Source organism: Stegostoma tigrinum, chromosome 19 (assembly GCF_030684315.1).
Source record: "Stegostoma tigrinum isolate sSteTig4 chromosome 19, sSteTig4.hap1, whole genome shotgun sequence".
Lineage (NCBI taxonomy): Eukaryota > Metazoa > Chordata > Chondrichthyes > Orectolobiformes > Stegostomatidae > Stegostoma > Stegostoma tigrinum.
Window position 1 is genome coordinate 54924923 of NC_081372.1, and position 20694 is coordinate 54945616.

Genomic DNA, 20694 nt, shown 5'->3' on the forward strand with positions numbered 1-20694 from the left:
TTGTAAAGATAAATAAGACATCATAAATGGTGCAGATAAGAGAAATTAAAAACGCCAAATTCTTCTTAATATTTTTGCAATGTTAGGGTACGAAAAAGAGTAGTTTTAGAAATTTTAAAAAGGCTGAAATGACATTACAAGTAGTAAAGTACAATATAGACACTTTTCATGGTACTCGCATAAAATTTCTTAGAACTGTTCCAGGACATCATCTGCTAACTCCATTCCTCTGCATTAATTTGGAAATCCTCACTCTCAGCTACAACACCTTAAGATTTCTCCTCTTCCACCTTTGCTGCCTTGGATCTTGTAAAAGGTTACAAACTTTCAGCTCCAGTCGATGTTGCTGCCTGTTATCAACTTTCAGTTCTTATACTCCATGCTATCCCCAAAACTGTTGGTCATGCTACTACTTTCTCTCTCTTTCCAAGTTTCTTTAAACCCTTTACTTATTTCACCAACCATTTCCCTTCATTCCCATGCACAATTTCTTCATGCAAAATCTAATTTGCAAACCTCTCTTTTTAAGGCACTAAATATACAAGCAGTTTCCAGAATGAAAAACAACTGTAGCAATAATATTTTAATGAAAATGTACAAAAACAACAATGGTTCTATCAGCATCACCTCTTCAAACATAATGGGATGCAGCTCACCAGAAGAAAAAATGCATAGAAGAAATACAAAACAGTTCTGAATTTTACAACTAAAAACATTGGGGACAGTAAGACTTAGGCATTCTATTTTTTAAAAAAATTCCATCAAGTGTGTTCTTTTAATTTGTCCAAGTTGTGCGGCCAGAATCAGCAGCCTCCTCAGGTGGTATTTTGGTTAATACAGGCTGCCTTTTCTCTGAACTAGAAGGTTCTAAGTTCAAGCACCAGTCCAGAGATTTGACCAGAAATCTAGGTTTATGCTGTGTTGTGGTGATGGAGTTGTTGTTAATAGAATTTATAAACCTAAATGCCATGCATTATTTGAACAGCAGTAGGAATATTTTCCAATGCCCTGGCTGGCTAATATTTATCCCCTCAACCAAACTTAGATGTATTGTCTGACCATTAACCCTGTGTCTTTAGATTTTGTTGTGTGCAAATTAGCAGTTGTGTTCCCTACAATCCAGCAGTTTTTCAATTGACTGGGAAATGCTACGGAATATCCTGAGGTTGCAAAAAGCGCCAGATAAATCCAAGTCTGTCTTTTAATTGTCTATGTCCTTTGAAATTTTGTTGCATTCTAGTGATTTCTGGTACAATACAGCCTACAGTTGCGAAATGCCACCCTCCACCTCGCCAAAATGGCTATTCTGCAAGTGGTGGTCCAGACAGTGAATACCATCAGATTATTATGTTCCTGTCCCTTTCCTAGCCCCAAGGCACTGAGATCAACACCCTCACTGATCAGAAAACCACTCTAGGAGCTCCTGGGCTCCTGTACCTCTATCCCATGTTGAAGTCAGGAAACTAAAGGTCCTGTATATAGTTTGTTACAACCCATTTTGAAGGGCTTTGTCCCCACCACCAGCACTGGATTTTTATTTTTGGGAAGAGGAAGCTCTTTATCACTGAAGTCAAGATTCTTTTTAAGACCAAAACACTCCGATGAATTGGCCGTAAATTGTAAGGTGGTGCATTGTATACCAACTTTGTAAACTTTGACAAACTTCAGCTAAAAATACAAGAAATAGATGTATTAAAAGTAGTATTCTGTAAACATTGTCATCAAAATCTGTGTGCAGCTTAAATAGTTGCAAATCTTTGTTTACTCAGCATGTTTTAAATTGTTTATGCACAGAAAATACTACTTCAACAATGAATACTGGAAATATGGGCAATGGTGACAGGGAATCATTACTGAGAGAGTTGTATTTATTATCAATACAAGACAGAATTCTGGTAAAGGGTCTCACGGTCTCAAGGTAAAGATTTGGATTTAAATTAGTGGTGCTTATCACATTTGTATCCCATAAACTACCTGGGCTTCCAGTCCCTAGTGCAGTGCCCTCAATTTTAAAATACTAATTCTTGTTTTTAAATCTAGCAGTGGCTCTGCCTTTCCCAGCACCTTCAACCTGACAAAATTTCTGCTCTGCTTCAGATCTGGCTTCTTGCACAGAGATAGTTGGAACTGCAGATACTGGAGAATCTGAGATAACAAGGTGTAGAGCTGGATGAACACAGCAGGCCGAGCAGGAAAGCTGACATTTTGGGCCCAGACCTTTCTTCAGAAAATGTCAGCTTTCCTGCTCCCTTGATGCTGCTTGGCCTGCTGCGTTCATCCAGCTTTACACCTTGTTATCTCTTGGCTTCTTACACATCCTGATTTTTTTCAGTCTCCCATACGTGGCTTTGGCTGCTTAGATCTAAAGTACAAATTCCCTCCTAATCCTTGGCCTTACAGCCTCCTTTTAAGACATTCCTAAAACCAACCTCTTAGATCAAACTATGTTCAAGGTTTCTGTAAAAGAGCTAATTGTTGGTAATATGGTCCTAGGAATGAGGGGGCTACTGTAGGGAGTTCCATAGTACTATATATAGAAATCTGTTTTACTGCTCGTCGCACATCTGAAATGTAACACAGAGATGAGTCACTGGCCTGTAGGGCAGAGGTAGCAGGCATACTGGAACACCATCTCTTTCAAGCTCCCCTCCAAAATATACACCATTCTGACTTGGAATTGTATTACCATTCTTCCCTGTCATTGGGTCCAAATCCTCCCTAACAACACTGTGGATCTACCAATACTATTCATGGGATGTGGGCATCACTGGCTCGCCTGCATTTACTGCCCATCTGGAATTGGTTAGAGGGTAGTTAAGAGTCAATTACATTGCTGTGGGTCTGGAGTCACATGTAGACCAAACCGGGTAAGGATGGCAGTTTCTTCCTCTTAAGGACATAGTGAACCAGACAATATTTTCTATCAACATGGATTCATGGTCATCATTCAGCTCATAATTCCAGATTCTTACTGAATTCAAATTCCGCCATGAGGAGGGATGAGTAGCAGATACTGGTTTAGCCACCATTTGCCCTTGTCATTTTTTTTAAAGTAATAAGACATCTAACAGCAGCAGCCTGACTCTACTCCCTTCAACTTACTGAGAAGTCCACAACATTACTGTAAGTCAGAGTTGATAGCAATAAGGTGATGTAAATTGGGCATCCGGGCTCCTGGTGAGTGATAAGACAACAGTGAATTAAAAATCAGTGAAATTCAATGTTAAATAATGTGTATAAAGGGATTGAGAAGATAAAAATGAAAAGTGAACAAATTTAAAACTGAACATCTGAACTTTTGTTTCTTAAGGTTTTTTTAAAATCTGACTCATTAGCAATAATTATTCATACCAGAATTTACATTATGATAATTAACAGCTTGCATGTTGTTTTAAAAGCTGAACAGCTGCCCAAGGTTTTGTTGGTATTCACCATGTAAATACATCAATGTTGTACCATTCACTTCAACAGTAAGGCAGACAGTAAAATGACATTTATGCAAAGCTAATGTAGAGGAGCATAACTCTAGTCAGCTTTGTATGTTATCATGTAATCCACAAGTATTTTTTTTTGAAGTTGCTGTATTGTTTATGTGAAAAAGGAACCAATTACTTATCTGTTATTTTGACATTGACTAATATTGGACCAGAATTCAATGTATAGCACCCAGAGCAGTGAATGGTGGAATGACAACCATATTGTATGTGGAGTTGGATTTATGTCATGAAGGGTCCTGGCTGGATGTATTAATGTGCTCCAGACAGCAGGGATCAAAATTGGTAACACAAAACTAGTTGCAGTACACAAAAAAATTTAAATTGATTCTATTGGATCCAGATTTCACTGTAGCAGCACACTGATTTAGCTGACATACAGTCTGAGGATCTGTTCTTTATTCAGTCTCCTACTGTTAGCATTACTGTTCAATATTGAGTTTTCAAAAACAAATTGATAGGAACCCCAAGGAGCTTTATTATTCTTCTTCACCTTTTAGTAAGGAGGCTCCCTGGGGCTGAAGACTATACTGTATGAAGATAACAGGCATTTGTTAAAACAAAATTAATTAAAATCATCCATAAAAGTTGTCATGCCAATATTGATTTTTCTTTTGCAATTTCTCAAAGTGAATCCTATTCCTAAAATTGATCTTTTTCTTTCTCTTCTATCCCCTCCTCTCATTGAGTCACTCAGGCACCAACAGCTATTTTTTTTGGTTAATTACACCACTGTTTTTGAGATTTACAGTCATAGTCAATAGCAATTTGACTGGAACTGATATCTAGTCCAGCCTGCATCCAGAAGAGTCAGAGTTTTGTCTTGACCTATAGTAAATAACACTGACTCCAATACTTAGGAAATGACTTGGGTCTGTTTTGGTAAACATCTATTGTAACTGGGACACCATCAAATGCAGGTATGCAATGTTAGGCACTAACCACTGGGAGCAGAATGGGCAGTGCTTCTGTGATAAGTTACATCCTTAGTTGGTTTACAATGTGTCATGAGTGATGCTACAAAAGCTTGTGACTGAATTACAATCCATTTTACATTCTGCTCAGTTTGCAGTTGCCTATCATGTTCCATGGCCCAGATAAATTAGCCAGACCCCTCATATGTGGTGCAGACACCCTCCCAAAGACTTCCATCGGTTCATGATCAATGATGGGACTGTATCCACACCTCCCCAAGCCCTGTTTTTGTTTTGTAGTAAAGAGACATACAACACTCACTGGTGTTCTTCTGCACTCTATGGCAAATCAATTTATTTTCCTCTCAAGAAAGGAAAATTAACCAATGTGTTACAAACAAATAGAAAAAAATGCAGACATCAGCTTCTCAAATTTGCTCCTTCCCTAGCTGAGACCTTACATCTTCCAAGGGGTGTTGGGCTATAAACATTTTAATTCTGCTTTCTTGAGTTTCTCAAAATTATTGAACCCAAGACCCTCTGTCCCAGGTTACAAAGAAATCCATTGACCCCTACAGTCACTGACTGTATGACAATTAGTTACGTACCCAAAGAAAAAAAGTCTTTGCCTGCAACTTGAATATTACTGTCTCTTTCCACTTTGTACTGAGATTTTCTCTTTTCCTCCAGACATACCTTGTATCATTCTCCTTTCAAACTGTAAAGTTCTTTGTGCCTCAGGCAATACTTCTTAGAAACGTGCATACTGTATCAATATGGTACAGGGCATAATTCTAACTTTCCATGGTGCAGCAGACAAGCTAATAGGAGAGAGTGATAAGATAAAACCTGAAGTTTTAGGAAACTAGGGATAAAGAATTTCTGACAAATAAGATGAAACTTTAAGTCTTGCTTTATCTGACAACGAATCTTACTGAAATTTGTATCCTTGCCATTCTCCTGCAATTACCCTTCATACATGTCTGCAAACACCTCAACTGCATGCCAACTTGTCCTTTTTCTTTCCATTGCCACACTTCAGCCAAAATCTGGGCAAATACATAAACCATGGCTCCGAATCGTTTCTATTGAACCGCATTCCCTGACTAAAGGAGTATATCTCAGTTGTCATTTGTCTTGTGTTTTATATTAAATATCATTTGGGGAAGTGGGCATCGTTAGCTTGCAATGGTGATGAGCTTCTTAAACCACTGCAGTCCCTGTGTTGGACATAGGCTCCTACACCATTTGGAACATAGAACATAACAGCACAGTACAGGTCCTTCAGCCCTCGATGTTGTGTCAACCTGTCATACCGATCTGAAGCCATGTACGTCAATATGCTTATCCAATGACGACTTAAACGTACTTAAAGTTGGTGAATCTACTACCGTTGCAGGCAAAGCGTTCCATTCCCTTACTACTCTGAGTAAAGAAACTACCTCTGACATCTGTCCTCAATTTAAAGCTATGCCCCCTCGTGCTTGCCGTCACCATCCTAGGAAAAAGGCTCTCCCTATCTAACCCTCTGATTATCTTATGTTTCAATTAAGTCACCTTTCAACCTTCTTCTAACAAAAACAGCCTCAAGTCCCTCAGCCTTTCCTCGTAAGACCTGCCCTCCATACCAGGCAACATCCTAGTAAATCTCCTCTGCACCCTTTCCAAAGCTTCCACATCCTTCTTATAATGCGGTGACCAGAACTGTACACAATACTCCAAGTGCGGCCGCACCAGAGTTTTGTACAGCTTCACCATAACCTCTTGGTTCCGTAACTCGATCCCTCTATTAATAAAAGCTAAAACACTGTACGCCTTCTTAACAGCCCTGTCAACCTGGGTGGCAACTTTCAAGGATCTGTGTACATGGACCCCGAGATCTCTCTGCTCATCTACACTACTAAATCTTACCCTTAGCCCTGTACTTTGCCTTCTGGTTACTTCTACCAAAGTGCATCACCTCACACTTGTCTGCATTAAACTCCATTTGCCACCTCTCAGCCCAGCTCTGCAGCTTATCTATGTCTCTCTGCAACCTACAGCATCCTTCGTCACTATCCACAACTCCACCGACCTTAGTGTCGTCTGCAAATTTACTAATCCATCCTTCTATGCCCTCATCCAGGTCATTTATAAAAATGACAAACAGCAGTGGACCCAACACCAACCCTTGCGGTACACCACTAGTAACTGGTCTCCAGGATGAACATTTTCCATCAACTACCATCCTCTGTCTTCTTTCAGCAAGCCAATTTCCGATCCAAACTGCTATATCTCCCACAATTCCATTCCTCCACATTTTGTACAATAGCCTACTGTGGGGAACCTTATCAAACGCCTTGCTGAAATCCATATACACCACATCAACCGGTTTACACTCATCTACCTGTTTGGTCACCCTCTCAAAGAACTCAATAAGGTTTGTGAGGCACGACCTTCCCTTCACAAAACCGTGCTGACTATCCCTAATCAATTTATTCTTTTCTAGATGATTATAAATCCTATCCCTTATAACCTTTTCCAACATTTTACCAACAACTGAAGTAAGGCTCACTGGTCTATAATTACCAGGGTTGTCTCTACTCCCCTTCTTGAACGGGGGAACCACATTTGCTATCGTCCAGTCATCTGGCACTATTCCTGCAGACAATGACGAGTTAAAGATCAATGCCAAAGGCTCGGCAATCTCCTCCCTGGCTTCCCAGAGGATCCGAGGATAAATCCCATCCGGCCCAGGGGACTTATCTATCTTCACCCTCTGAAGGATTTCTAATACCTCTTCCTTGTGAACCTCAATCCCACCTAGTCTAGTAGCCTGTATCTCAGTATTCTCCTCGACAACATTGTCGTTTTCTAGAGTGAATACTGTTGAAAAATATTCATTTAGCGTTTCCCCTATCTCATCTGACTCCACACACAACTTACCACTACTATCCTCGATTGGGCCTAATCTTTCGTCATTCTTTTATTCCTTAAACACCTATAGGAAGCCTTAGGGTTTACCCTGATCCTATCCGCCAACAACTTCTCATGTCTCCTCCTGGCTCTTCTGAGCTCTCTCTTTAGGTCTTTCCTGGCTACCTCGTAGCCCTCAAGTGCCCTAACTGAGCCTTCACATCTCATCCTAACATAAGCCGCCTTCTTCCTCTTGACCAGAGATTCCACCTCCTTCGTAAACCACAGCTCCCACACTCTGCAGCTTCCTCCCTGCCTGAGGCACATACTTTTCTAGGACACACAGGAGCTTTTCCTTGAATAAGCTCCACATTTCTAATGTGCCCATCCCCTGCAGTTTCCTTCCCCATCCTATGCTCCCTAAATCTTGCCTAATCTCATCGTAATTGCCTTTCCCCCAGCTTTAACTCTTGCCCAATGGTATACACCTATCCCTTTCCATCACTAAAGTAAACATAACAGAATTGTGATCGCTATCACCAAAGTGCTCACCTACTTCCAAATCTAACACCTGGCCGGGCTCATTACCCAGTACCAAATCTAATGTGGCTTCGCCCCTTGTTGACCTATCTACATACTATGTCAGGAAGCCCTCCTGCACACACTGGTCAAAAACTGACCCATCTATAGTACTCGAACTATAGTGTTCCCAGTCAATATCTGGAAAGTTGAAGTCCCCCATGACAACTACCCTGTCTCTCTCTCTCACTCCTATCGAGAATCATCTTTGCTATCCTTTCCTCTACATATCTGGAACTATTTGGAGGCTTATAGAAAACTCCCAACAGGGTGACCTCTCCTATCCTGTTTCTAACCTCAGCTGACGAGTCCCCAAACATCCTTTCTGCAACTGTAATACTGTGCAACTGTAATACTGGAAGGGAGGTCCAAACTTTTGATCTGGCAATAGTGCAAGAATAGCCACAGGTTTCGAAGTCTGGATGGTGAGTGGCTTGGAAGGCAACTATAGATGGCGTTCTCCCGTATCTCCTGCTATTGTCTTTGATGGAGGTGGGCAAGAGTTTGGAAGGTGCTAGGGAGCCTTGGTTAATTTCTGTAGTGCATCCTATAGATGGTTGTTATTGAGCATTAAATGGTGAAAAAGGGGATGCTTCTGGATATGGTGCGTGTCTGTCAGTGATGGGGGGGGCGCGGACGGAAAAATGTGACGAGGGGAATTCATCACAATGTCAAGGGACAGTAATTAAATTCTCATTGGAGATGGCCATTACCTGGCATTTTGTGAGATGTGAATATTACTTGCCACTTACTGTCCATGTCTTGCTGGCCTTGTACAAATTCCAAATGGTACTGAACATTGCGCAATCAGCAAACCTCCTCACTCCTGACTTTATGATGGCAGCAAGTTCATTGATATTAGCAGATATCCAGAAGCTGAGATGACTGACTGCCAACAACCACAACCATCTTCTTTGTTCAAGGTGATTCTAACCAGAGGGGTTTTTCACCCGATTTCCACTGACTCCAGCTTGTAAAATGCAGCCTTGGCATCAAAAGCTGCCACTCTCGCCTCAAATTCGTGTTTTTCCTGCATTTCTCCAGTTATTTTTAATTGCACCTATTGAAGGCAGGGAGAGGGATCAGAACCCTAGCTCTCTCTTTTACACCAATTTATAGCTCAAAAGAGATTTCCTGATGAAACTAGGCTTCTCTGGTGAAAACATAAAGCCTGGAGTTCACTTACTGATTTTAACTTTGGTTCTAAATTTTACTAAAACTACTCCTTTTCACCTAGGTTACAATGAACTTTAAAACAGTTCAAATTAAGGCATTGTTGGTAGAGGGGGGGGGTCAAAGAATCTGATGAACCAGATATAGTCCTCTTGTACTATATCCAACCTTTTCTAATAAATACTGTTTAGTTTAGCCATAAATACTAAAATGTGATGCCACTACAGAGGAACAAAATTAATTGTTTGGAAATCTAAGTTAGCTTCTTCCTCAGCTTAACTTGTTACTGAATAAAACCTGCCTTACTGTACTTTGTCTCATTTAAAAACTGGTTTAAAACAAATGGCAAGAGATAAAACAAATTAGAAATCTGCAACTTTTTTGTAATGTGAATTTTAGCGAAAAGATAAGATAAAATCTCCCTGCTTCTCAGTTTTCAGCTCCCCTCTGAGATGTGGCCTGTTCTAGTAGAAGCCAGAGCTGCTCAGCCTGCTGGGATAGTTCTGCCACCTGATCCTTCATCTCTTGTAAGGTCTTGGTGTTCGGCTGCAATACTGCATTCTTGGTTGCCATGGCAACCTTTTTCATCCTCCCACAGAACTGATTGCTTCTACTCAGCATCTCTTTATGAATGTTCTTTTGTCCGGTCTCACGGCACAGCAGGTCCACCAGCTTTTGGCCAATCATTATCACTGCTTTGCTGTTTTTGATTAAAACCTCCAAGGATTGGTTTTCATTGACATTGTCAGTGAATGCAATGATTGCCTTTTGCAGGGCATTAAAGAACATTCTGCATTGGTCAGAGCCAGAGATAAGGGACTGGGTCTCCTTCAGCCCTTTAACACTGCCATCTCCCGGTTTTCGAATCTTTTCTTCTGTCATCTGCACAAGAGCAAAACCAAGTTAAGGAAGTCTCAGACTGATCTGTAGCGAACAAAGTAGTTTTCAAAATTGCACATGTATGAAATTAGACAGTTAATTTTTGCACATCAAGCTTCCAAAAACAAAAAAAAATTGCCTTCACATTACACTTTTCAGATAACTTGAAGTCTTAACACCCAATGAAATACTTTTTAAAATGTAGTCGCACTGTCTCTTGACATATCTCTCTTTTTCACATCCTTTAGAAAGTCGCTACGTAAATTTGTATGGGGCGATAGACATCCCAAATTGTAAACAATTTAATATGACTAGAAATGAATTCTTGAATTTTTATGCGGGACCATGTAAAACTTTGATAGATCCATGGTTAGACCACACCTGGAAGATCGTGCACAATTCTGATCTCCATTTTATAAAGGGCAAAGAGGCACTGGAGAAGATGCAAGAAAATTTGAGAATGAACCTGGGGTTGACAGCTTATACCCAAAGTAAAATTGAAAGGGCATGGGTGATAAAGAAGAACCCAGTATTCCCCCATTGTAAAAGGAATTAATAAAGGAGACCAGATCCTGAGAATGGTCCAAACACAGCTGATGATGTGTTCACTACTAAAGCTCAAACCTGTTAAGCATTTGGCATGAAACTAAAATTGGAGATGTAGTGGTCAGCAAAAGTTACCTCAGTTCAATGGGATCTTGATCAGATGGGATAGTGGAGTTTAATTTAGATAAATGAGGTGCTGCATTTTGGAAAGGCAAATCAGGGCAGGACTTATACACTTAACAGTAAGGCCCTGGGAAACGGTGCTAAACAAACAAACCATGCAGTGCAGGTTCATTGTTCCTTCAAAGTGTAGTCACACACAGATACAATAGTGAAGGCAGCATCTGGTATGCTTGCCTTTATCGGACAGTGCATTCAGTACAGGAATTGGGAGATCATGTTGCGGCTGTACAGGACATTCGCTTGGCCACTTTTGGAGAACTGCATGCAATTCTGGTCTCCCTCCTATAGGAAGGATATTGTGAAACTAGAAAAGGTTAAGAAAAGATTTACGAGAAGGTTGCCAGGATTGGAGAGTGTGAGCTATGAGGAAAGGCTAAATAGGCTGGGGCTATCTGCACAGGACCAAAGGCTGAGGGTTGACCTTAAAGGTTTAAAGAATTATGAGGGACATGGATAGGGTAAATAGGCAAGGTCTATTCCCCAGGGTAGGGTAGTCCAAAACTAGAGGGCATAGGTTTAAAGTGACAGGCACAAAATATAGAAGGGGCCTAAGGTCTATTTCACGTAGAGGTGGCGTGTGTATGGAATGGCCTGCTAGAGGAAGTGGAGGATCATACAATTACAACATTTAAAAAGCATCTGTATGGGTATATGGATAGGAAGGGTTTAAAGGGATATGGGTTAAATGCTAGCAAATGGGACTAGATTTATGCACGAGTTGGACCAAAGGGTCTGTTTCCATGCTATATATTTCCCTTTTAGAGTCATGGAGATAAAGTCCCACTACCTCATGAAATATTTTTAATGAGAGCACCTTTGATGTATTTCTTGCTGAAAACTATTCAAAATCAATGATATAGTGCAAATTTAACCAGCAAAAAACATACTTTTAATATAATCCCAATAACAGCAAAGCTGGTACCTTTCGTTCTAAAAGGAGCTTTTTCTGCTTGAAACTTTCTCTTTCTTGTTGTTTGATGCTTTCCTTTTCTTGATCTTGCCTTTCAAATTCCTCTTTCCTCTGCAAAGAAACACCAGTGAGATTATCAGGAGAATGTTACTCAAGACCCCAGAAGTGATCCACTCAGTAAGGCCTCACACCTGCCTGCATCAACCTGAAGCCTGCTGACGAGCACCTGTCATTAGGAAAGTTTTGCTGCAAAGGTACAGGCGTAAGCCACATTGATATTTAACAGAGTTTACGTTTCGGGTCTGGTGATCCTTCCTCAGAATACTCTTTTTCCTTCACAGATTCTGCCAGACCTGCTGAGCTTTTCCAGCGACTTTTTTTTGTTCCTGATTCACAGCATCCGCAGTTCTTTCAGTTTTTATTTGATATTTAAGGTACCTAAGTGGTCAGCTGTGTTATAGAAATCATTAGGATCGCTACTTCCTGAAGGTGTGCCAGTCTCTCTGCAGCTTCTTAGATAGCACCTTCAAAACAAGCAACCTCTTTTGCCTGGAAGAACAAGGTCAGCAGAATCACCATTTGCAAGATCCCCTCCAAACCACACAGCATCCCGACTTTGACTCAGCTAAGAAATGGCAATATATTTCAAAGTCCTGGAGTTCCCTCCCACACAGCATTGTGGGTGTACTCACAGCAGAGGAATGGCAGGCGATTTATTAAAACCCCTTCAAGGGCACAAGGATGGGCAGCAATTGCAGCAGAGCCCGCATTCTGAGAATGGATTTTGTATAAAAGAAATTATCCTTCCATTACCCATTTCCCCCAAAAAATAGTTCACACTTCCATTCTAATTAGGGCCTCTTGTCATTAGTGCTTTTGATTCTCTGGCCTAAAATCTACAATATCACTTGGATTATTTCTCACAAATGTGGCAACTCAAACGTCTATTCACAACACAAATTGCATGTGAATATGGTCACTGCGAGTGGATTGTACTTAGAATGGGCTGTAATCCCTACAGCAATGATTGCGTCCAGTGAAAAACAGGTACCATCTCCACAAAGATAGATTCAATGCAATCTATGGACCCATCAGGTCAGTTATGTGTGTTCGGATTTCCTACTACTTTGAATTTCAAGATCTGTAAGTTTCATAAGACTGGTTCCTGACAAATTGTTAATCAAAGCACTAATTGAATGATTGTTGATATCCAAGTAGGACAGTCCTAACACGGACCAGACTGTCCAGAGTCCAAATCAATTTTGCACTAGTGCACTGTGCTCCTTTGGATAGTTGACACTCTCTTTTGAATGTCAGAACTAAGACTTCCTGGGACTGCATTAGCCTCTAAAATTAGCTCCCAAGAGTGTGAATACACACAGAATGTGCCTCGGGGTGAGTCACTATTTAGAGGTCACTAGGAGTGTGTCACTACTTAATGAGCTCATTGGAGTGTGTCAAGACTTAAAGGATCCACTGAGAGTGCAATAATAACTCGAAGAGAATCAGGGAATGTGTCAAAATTTAAAAGAAGGAAAGATGAAATTGCATTTGTTTAGCTCTCACATTCCAATGTGCTCTGCAACCACTAGATCACTTATGAAGGGGGAACAAATACATACAGTTTCTATTAATCTCCTGATCAATGCTTGATATGATTGGAAGGCATCCAGAACTTGCAATATAACCGGCAATGCAAAATTAATGACCTTCTGTATAGCAGTGTCTAAACAAGATCCTTGCAATGTGTCAGTATATAATAGAGTGGTACAGTTGTAGTGTCCCTAACTCTGAGCCAGGAGGCTCCAGTGACATGCAGTATAACCTCTGAACAGATTGATTCAAAATATCCATACCAAAGATGCTTTACTGCCAATGAAGTACCTTTTGAAGCACAGTCACTTTTGTGGGAAACAAGGAAATCTCAAAGTGTACCATTTAACCACTAAGATTGGTTGCAGCACATCTGTACTAGCCACACTTTCAACACCTGTAACTGTACTGTCTATCACATCAAATCCTGCAACTAAAGATTATTAAAATACTGCAGAGGTGTGGAAAAGCTCAAGTAGATTTATAGGAGTTTTCTGGAGTAGAGTCACATATCAGCCCCAGTAGAAATAACCCAAATAGTAACTAAAATGCTTCACTTACAACATTACCCTTCACAGTACCTTATATCTGACATTGCAAACACGTTAATCAGAAACTATGCTATACAATTTCATGCACCAGAAATTTGCAAAGGTAATCTGTAATGTCAAAAATATTCAGTCTGCCTTGCATGTAGTAAGATATCATAACATACTGAAATCTCTGCTTATGGTCACTGCCAGATTGATTGCAGCTCACAGCAGCTGGAGATAAAAGTAACCTTCAGAGGATCAGCAGAGAAAGACACGGCTCTGAAGATGAGCAGTGATAGTTTGGGAGAGGAGCTGACAGGGGATCAGGAGGGAGGGCAGTGAAGTAAAGAAACCAGTAGGGGCTTTGGAGTAGACAGTGAGGTCTGAGGAGAAAGGGTGAAGACTTAAGAAGCAGCAAAAAGGCTCTGGAGAGGGCTGGTGAATGTAATCTAGCAAGGCACATACATATGAAGTGTAAAAGCTTCAAGAAGTTAGCAGATGTGTCCATTATAGACAGAGACATATGAATCTATCATGGGAAGTGGCTGAGAAGCTAAATAATTACTGTGTCTGACTCCAGAGAGGAAGTTACAAGAAATCTCAGAAACAATACATATTGGGATGAATGAGAGTAAAGAACTGAAATAAATTATTAGTCAAGAAGCATTATCAAATAAATTATTTGTACTGCAAGTTAACAAATCCCCGGTATATAGTTATCTACTTCCCAGGGTCTTCAAAGGGGTTCCTATAGAGATAGTGCGCGCATTGGCAACTTCTTTTTCAAAATTCTGCAAATTGTAACAATGTAAATCGAGCCCCACTTAGAAAGGAGAGTGGGGAAAGTGGCAACGTACAGACCTGTTAGCTTTACATCAATAATAGGGAAAATGCCAGAATCGAAGGATTGGTTAACTGGACACTTGGAAAGTAATAATTTGATTGACAGAATCAATATGGATTTATGAAGGGAAATCATGTTTAAGAAACCTGTTAGGAGTTTTCTTTTGCAGATGTAACTCAGAGTTGATAAAAGGACAAGTAGATGCGGTGTATTTTGGCTGCATAACTACACAGATTAATGAACAAAATTGAAGTGCATGAGATTGGCGGTAACACAGGGTCATTAAATGAGGGCTGGTTATAATAAATTTTAGAAGTATGAAAAAATGAGGCATTCTCATGTTAGCAATGTGGTTAATGGGCAAGGATCAGTGCTTGGGCCCCAGGCATGGATTGTGAAAATGAGCTGGCGAGCTAATATTTACAAAACTCTGTGATACAACATTGTGTAGAATTAAAAACTGTGACAATGTCATGGAGCTTCATGGTTGAATAAACAAGCTGAGGAACTGGGCAAGAACATGACAGATCGAATATAGTGTTAATAAGTGTGAGAATATGCATTTTGGTACAAGGTATGGATGTGTGTTGTATTTGTTAAATAGTGCAAGATTGGAAAACAGTGTTGTTAGTACAGATTAACAGAGCTCTGGACATTAATAAAATCAAAGGATAAGAGGATAGTGCAGAAAATGGCTTTGAGGTAGATGATGAGTCACGATCTAGAATGGCAAAGCAGGCTTGAGGGGCTGAATGGTGGACTTCTGATCTATGTTCCATCAACTCTGCACAAAGCAAGTGAGGCAGGCAGGAGAAAAATTAAAGAAGCAGACATGACATTGTGGAGAAAGACAGAGTGACAAAGGCGGCACAGATCCGTACTAGAACAGTCTGATGGCAGTTCAGTGGGAGAAACTGCCAGTGAATGTAGTGGGTGCAAAGTGCGCGGGCAGCTGTTCGTGGTGCTTCGGAGTTCAGAATTTGCAACTGGAAACAGGGTACTGCAGGGGTGTGGGTGGGCAATTATCAAAGGGTGACTGATAGAGCGTGGAGGGTCTGTCAACAGCGGTGTACACTTATCTGCCCACTACTAACATAATATTCGCAGCACAAAAATGACATTTGCTCTGAGACTGTGGTACTTCCCATTCGTTTACTAACCTGTAACTGGACATAATCGCAGTCTTCTATGTGGGTTTGTCTGGCGATTAACAGGTTTCTTGGTTTTGAATTGTTATCTTTCCTTGGAGGTGTTGGCAGTGGAGCTTTTTGTTTAATAAAGAGCCCGTTGTTCTTCCTCTGCAGACGAGGCTGGTTGTCACTGGTGGACTGTGGGTTGCCCGGTGTTGAAGGGGATTGCTGCTGACACTGTCCTTCATGCCTCTCTGCCACCTGGTTGAAGAGAAGCTTGCCGTTGGCAATTATAATGGACGCAAGTCGCTTCACATCATCCGGGATGGTCCGGGTCACCATGATGAAGCGGTCAAGATCGTCAGGGCTGGCCTGAGGGCTGCTCACCACCAGGACATCGAGGGACCAGTCGGAGGCGCCCAGTGCCTGGCAGGTCTCCACCATGATGTGGTAGGAATCCTCCAGGATCAAGAGCTGCTTGTACAGCCGGTTCTGGAGATTGCCATCCGTCAGGCGTGTGGCATTGACTTTCACTCCCCTCACAAAGTCCATGAAGGTGCCCAGCGACTTCATCACCTCGTCCGCTGCCGAGTGGATCTGGCTGAGGTTCTCCTCCAAGAAGGACAGCTGCCTCCACTGGCTGCTGACGAACACCATAACGCTGCCCACCGAGTCGACGACCTGCTGCTGCAGCTGCACCAACCGGCCGACGGCCATCTCCACATCCAGGGTGATCTCCTGGGCGGTGTCGGGCACCGCGGGGCCTGGGCCCTCCTCCTCCCGGGCGGCCTCCACGTCCCGGGACACCTGCGGGGGGACATCATAGACGGACTCCGCGGGGTTCCTGGCAGCGGGTGCGTCCCGGGGGCCAATCCTGGGCAAGTCGTAAAGGTTATGGTGCGCGGCGTCCGGGACCGGCTTCACAGCGCTGACCGGAACGTCGTAGACTTCTGGAAACTTCGAGAGGCGGCGGTTGGACGCTGCGGGCTCACGTGACGGGGGGACGTCGTAAAGTGAGCGCTGCGACGTCGGCGAGGGGACGTCGTACAGAGGCTGACGGGCAGCGGCCGGATGTTTTAGCCTCGCCGGCAGGGTGCCGTGATGAGGTGAACCCCAGCCGGTAGCGCCGCCCGTGGTGGGAGGAACGTCGTACAGGGCTTCCTTTGACAAGGCGGCTCCGTCCCTGGAGAGCGGCACGTCGTAGAGCTCGGGTTTGGCAGCTCGGCTGGCGTCCACTTGATCCCGGCTGTGTTTGCCGGGAGCCGGCAGGGTGCAATACGGCCCGGCTGACAACCTCTGAGGCTCGCTACCGTAAGACACGGGGATGTCATAGGTGCTCTGTCTATTCGGTCCATCTCTGCATACACTTGGAGGGACATCATACACCTGCAAAACCCAAGGCAAACCTTAGGACCATAAAGGAGCAGAATTGGGCCATTCTGCCCATCGACTCTGTCCCCTCCCTGTAATCTTTGATCCCCCTACCAATCAAGAACCAATCTATTTTTGAAAAAACCTTGCTGAACTCCCTCATTATCAGGCACATCTTTCCTGCGTGTATCCTGTCGTGTCCTATTAAAATCTTATAAATTTCTAAGAGACCCCACCCCCAGCCATTCTAAATGTAGCCCTGCGAAAACTCGGCACCATACGTGGAAGGAAATCTTTATTTTTCTACTTACACTAAGAACAACAGTGATCCTTTACTTTTAACTTTTGTTCTTCTTTGTTACTACTAGTACCTAAGTTTTGTATCTAAGATAGTGCTGCATCTGGCGACATTGCACACCTTTCACTGTACTCCTGTACTTGAGCACACGTGACAATAAAATTGAAACCAAATCAGAATCAAATCAGAGATAACAAGGTGTGAGGCTGGATGAACACAGCAGGCCAAGCAGCATCTTAGGAGGTGGAAAGCTGACGTTTCGGGCCTAGACCCTTCATCAGAAATGCTAATTGAGGTTTGTCCAGAGGGAAGAGGGTAACTTCTTCAGGTTAGGCATCCTGAGAAGAGGCTTTGCAGTGGGGTTAAAATTGTATCAGAGATAGTGGGAACTGCAGATGCTGGAGAATCTAGGCCCGAAACGTCAGCTTTCCTGCTCCTAAGATGCTGCTTGGCCTGCTGTGTTCATTCAGCTCCACACCTTGTTATATCAAATCAGAGTTAGTTCTGAGAAAGGGTCACCAGATCCAAAGCATTAACTCTGTTTTCTCCTCCACAGATGCTGCCAGACCTGCCGAGCTTTTCCAGCAACTTTGTTTTTGTTTCTGAAATCAGAGTTAATGTTTCAGGACCAGTGACCCTTCTTCGGAACTGAAGTTCTAAGGTTCTGAAAAAATGTTAACTCTGATTTCTTTCCACAGACGCTGCCAGACCTGCTAAGTTTTTTCCAAGAACCTATCCTTCACTGTTTTAAATACACTCAATGGGTTGGCCTCCACAGCCCTCTGTGACAATGAGATGCACAGCTTAACCGCCCTCTGGCTGAAGAAATTCCTCCACATCTCAAATCTAAAGGATGATCCCCTCACTCTGAGGCATACCTTCTGAAGTAAAATCCCACAAGCGAGCTCTTGCAAGTCCAAGTTCAAGATCCCATCCTTCCCAGCTCATGTTAATCTAACATATTTCATTTGTCTCAGCAGCAAGAGTCTGGGAGAAAGTGCCTGGGAAGGTAAGCTTCTACCCAATAAATTTGGGAGTTAACTAATACCCGAGACACTACATGCATAGTGTCTCCCACTCTTCCACTTCCTCTAACCTAATAATAACGAATAAGTGTGGTGAGCAGGTATGCATTTTTTTTTTTCTTGTCTCTTGTTATCTTTCGGGGTGGTCACCTGCACACCAAATCCTCTTGGAGCGGGTCGGAAGGCAAAGCCGGAGTCTGTTTGAGTATATAACGGAGTAAAGTTACTGATGCAGCGAACACTGCAAAACTACACAAAAACTAATTAATTTTAAATAATTAACTGAGTAGAGATGGCAAGCCAGGTGATGTGTTGTAGCTGTACGATGTGGGAGCTAGCTGATCCCATTGAGAACGGCGGTGACCACATCTGCAGCAAGTGTTGGCTGCTTGAGGAGCTCCGGCTCAAAACTGATGAGCTGGAATCCGAACCCCAAACACTACGGCACATCCTGGAGGCGGGGGAGAAATACCTGGATGCTCTGTTCCAGGAGGCAGTCACGCCTAGTAGATTAGCTAATGTTAATTCAATCGGCAGGCAGGGACAGCAGTGTGTGACTGCGAGCAAGGCAGGTAGTGGGACTCTGCAGACAGGAACACAGGAGCCGCAGCCCTTGACATTGTCCCACAGGTACAAGGCACTTGCTCCCTGCGTGGATGAGGAACAGGGCTGCAGGAAGGATGAGTCAACTGTCCATGGCACAATGATCCAGGAGGCCATTCAAGAGGGGGAGCAAAAAGACGGATTGTAATTGTAGGGGATTCCATCATCAGGGGGATACACAGTATCCTTTGGGAGCAGGATAGAGAATCCCACATGGTGTGTTGCCTGCCCGGTGCCAGGGTGCGAAACATCTCTGACTGGCTTGGGAGGATACTAGAGAGGGAAGGGGAGGATCCAGTTGTTGTGGTCCATGTGGGTACCGACAACATAGGCAGGACTAGGAAAAATGACCTGTTTCGAGATTATGAAAAGCTAGGAACAAAATTAAAAAACAGGTCTTCGAGGGCCATAATCTCTGGATTGCTTTCCGAGCCACGTGCAAATTGGATTAGGGAGGCGAGGATCAGGAAAGTAAACACGTGGCTAAAGGAGTGGTATGGGAAAGAGGGTTTCCTTTTTCATGGGGCACTGTCATCAGTTCTGGGACAGGAGGGATCTATACCACTGGGATGGACTCCACCTGAACAGGGCCAGGTCCAGTGCTGTGGCGAAAAGGGTAAATAGGGTGATCAACAGGACTTTAAACTAGTAAGTGGGGGGAAGGGAGAAGTAAGCATAGAGGGAGAATAACAATTAATGTAAGGCAAAGCAGCAGGTTAGCAAGTGACGAGGAAGCTTCAACTCCATTGAAAATTAGGAAAAAAGTTAAAGGGAAGGAGAACTCAAGAGCTGTTAGTAATAGAGCCAATAGGACCCAAAAAGTAGGTGAAAAAGCTGGCATAAGGGCACTTTATCTAAATGCTCGTAGCATTCGAAACAAGGTGGATGAGTTGACGGTGCAAATCATGGCAAATGGGTATGATTGAGTGGTCATTACATAGAGATGGTTACAGGATGGTCATGACTGGGAGTTAAATATCCAGGGGTATCAAACTGTTCAGAAAGACAGACAGGAAGGTAAGGGAGGTGGTGTCGCTCTGATTTTTAAGGATGTTATCAGGGTGGGAATGAGAGATGATATACGTTCTACTGAACAAAACGCTGAATCCATTTGGGTGGAAATTAGGAATAGCAGGGAGAAAAAGTCACTGATAGGTGTGGCCTATAGGCCACCAAATAATGACATCGTGGTGGGCCGGGCAATAAACGTAGAAATAGCTAATGCATGTAAAAATGGTACAGCAATTATCACGGGGGATTTTAATCTACATATCGATTGGTCAAACCAGGTCGGTCATGGCAGCTTTGAGGAGGGGTTCATAGACTGCAACTGCGATAATTTCCTTGAACAATACGTAATAGAGACTACGAGGGAGCAAGCTATCATAGATCTAGTCCTGTGTAATGAGACAGGAATAATTAATGATCTCACAGTCAGGGATCCTCTCAGAAGGAGAGATCACAGTATGGTCGAATTTAAAATACAGATGGAGCGTGAGAAGGTTAAATCCAGTACCTATGTCATGTGCTTAAACAAGAGAGACAATGAAGGAATGAGGAAGGAGTTAGTTATGGTAGAATGGGAGCAAAAACTTTATGGTGGGTCAATTGAGGAACAATGGAGTACTTTCAAAACAATTTTTCACAATGCTTGGCAGAAGTATATTCCAGTGATAAGGAAGAACTGTAGGAAAAGAGAGAGCCAGCCATGGATGTCTAAGGAA

At 42.7% G+C, this 20694-nt stretch overlaps 1 protein-coding gene across 2 annotated transcripts in view; it reads right to left on the minus strand.

Annotated features, from left to right (window-relative positions):
• Positions 1 to 568: 568 nt before the first annotated feature.
• Positions 569 to 20694, minus strand: part of LOC125461399 (enhancer of filamentation 1-like) — a 126507-nt gene continuing 106381 nt past the window's right edge. For both annotated transcript variants that reach the window (XM_048550130.2, XM_048550128.2), the window contains exons 4-6: positions 15704 to 17059; positions 11586 to 11684; positions 569 to 9937 (exon numbers count right to left, since the gene is read on the minus strand). In XM_048550130.2, coding sequence (XP_048406087.1) covers positions 9485 to 9937; positions 11586 to 11684; positions 15704 to 17059 — 1908 coding nt within the window. In that variant the 3' untranslated portion in view covers positions 569 to 9484. The remainder of the gene's footprint in view (positions 9938 to 11585; positions 11685 to 15703; positions 17060 to 20694) is intronic.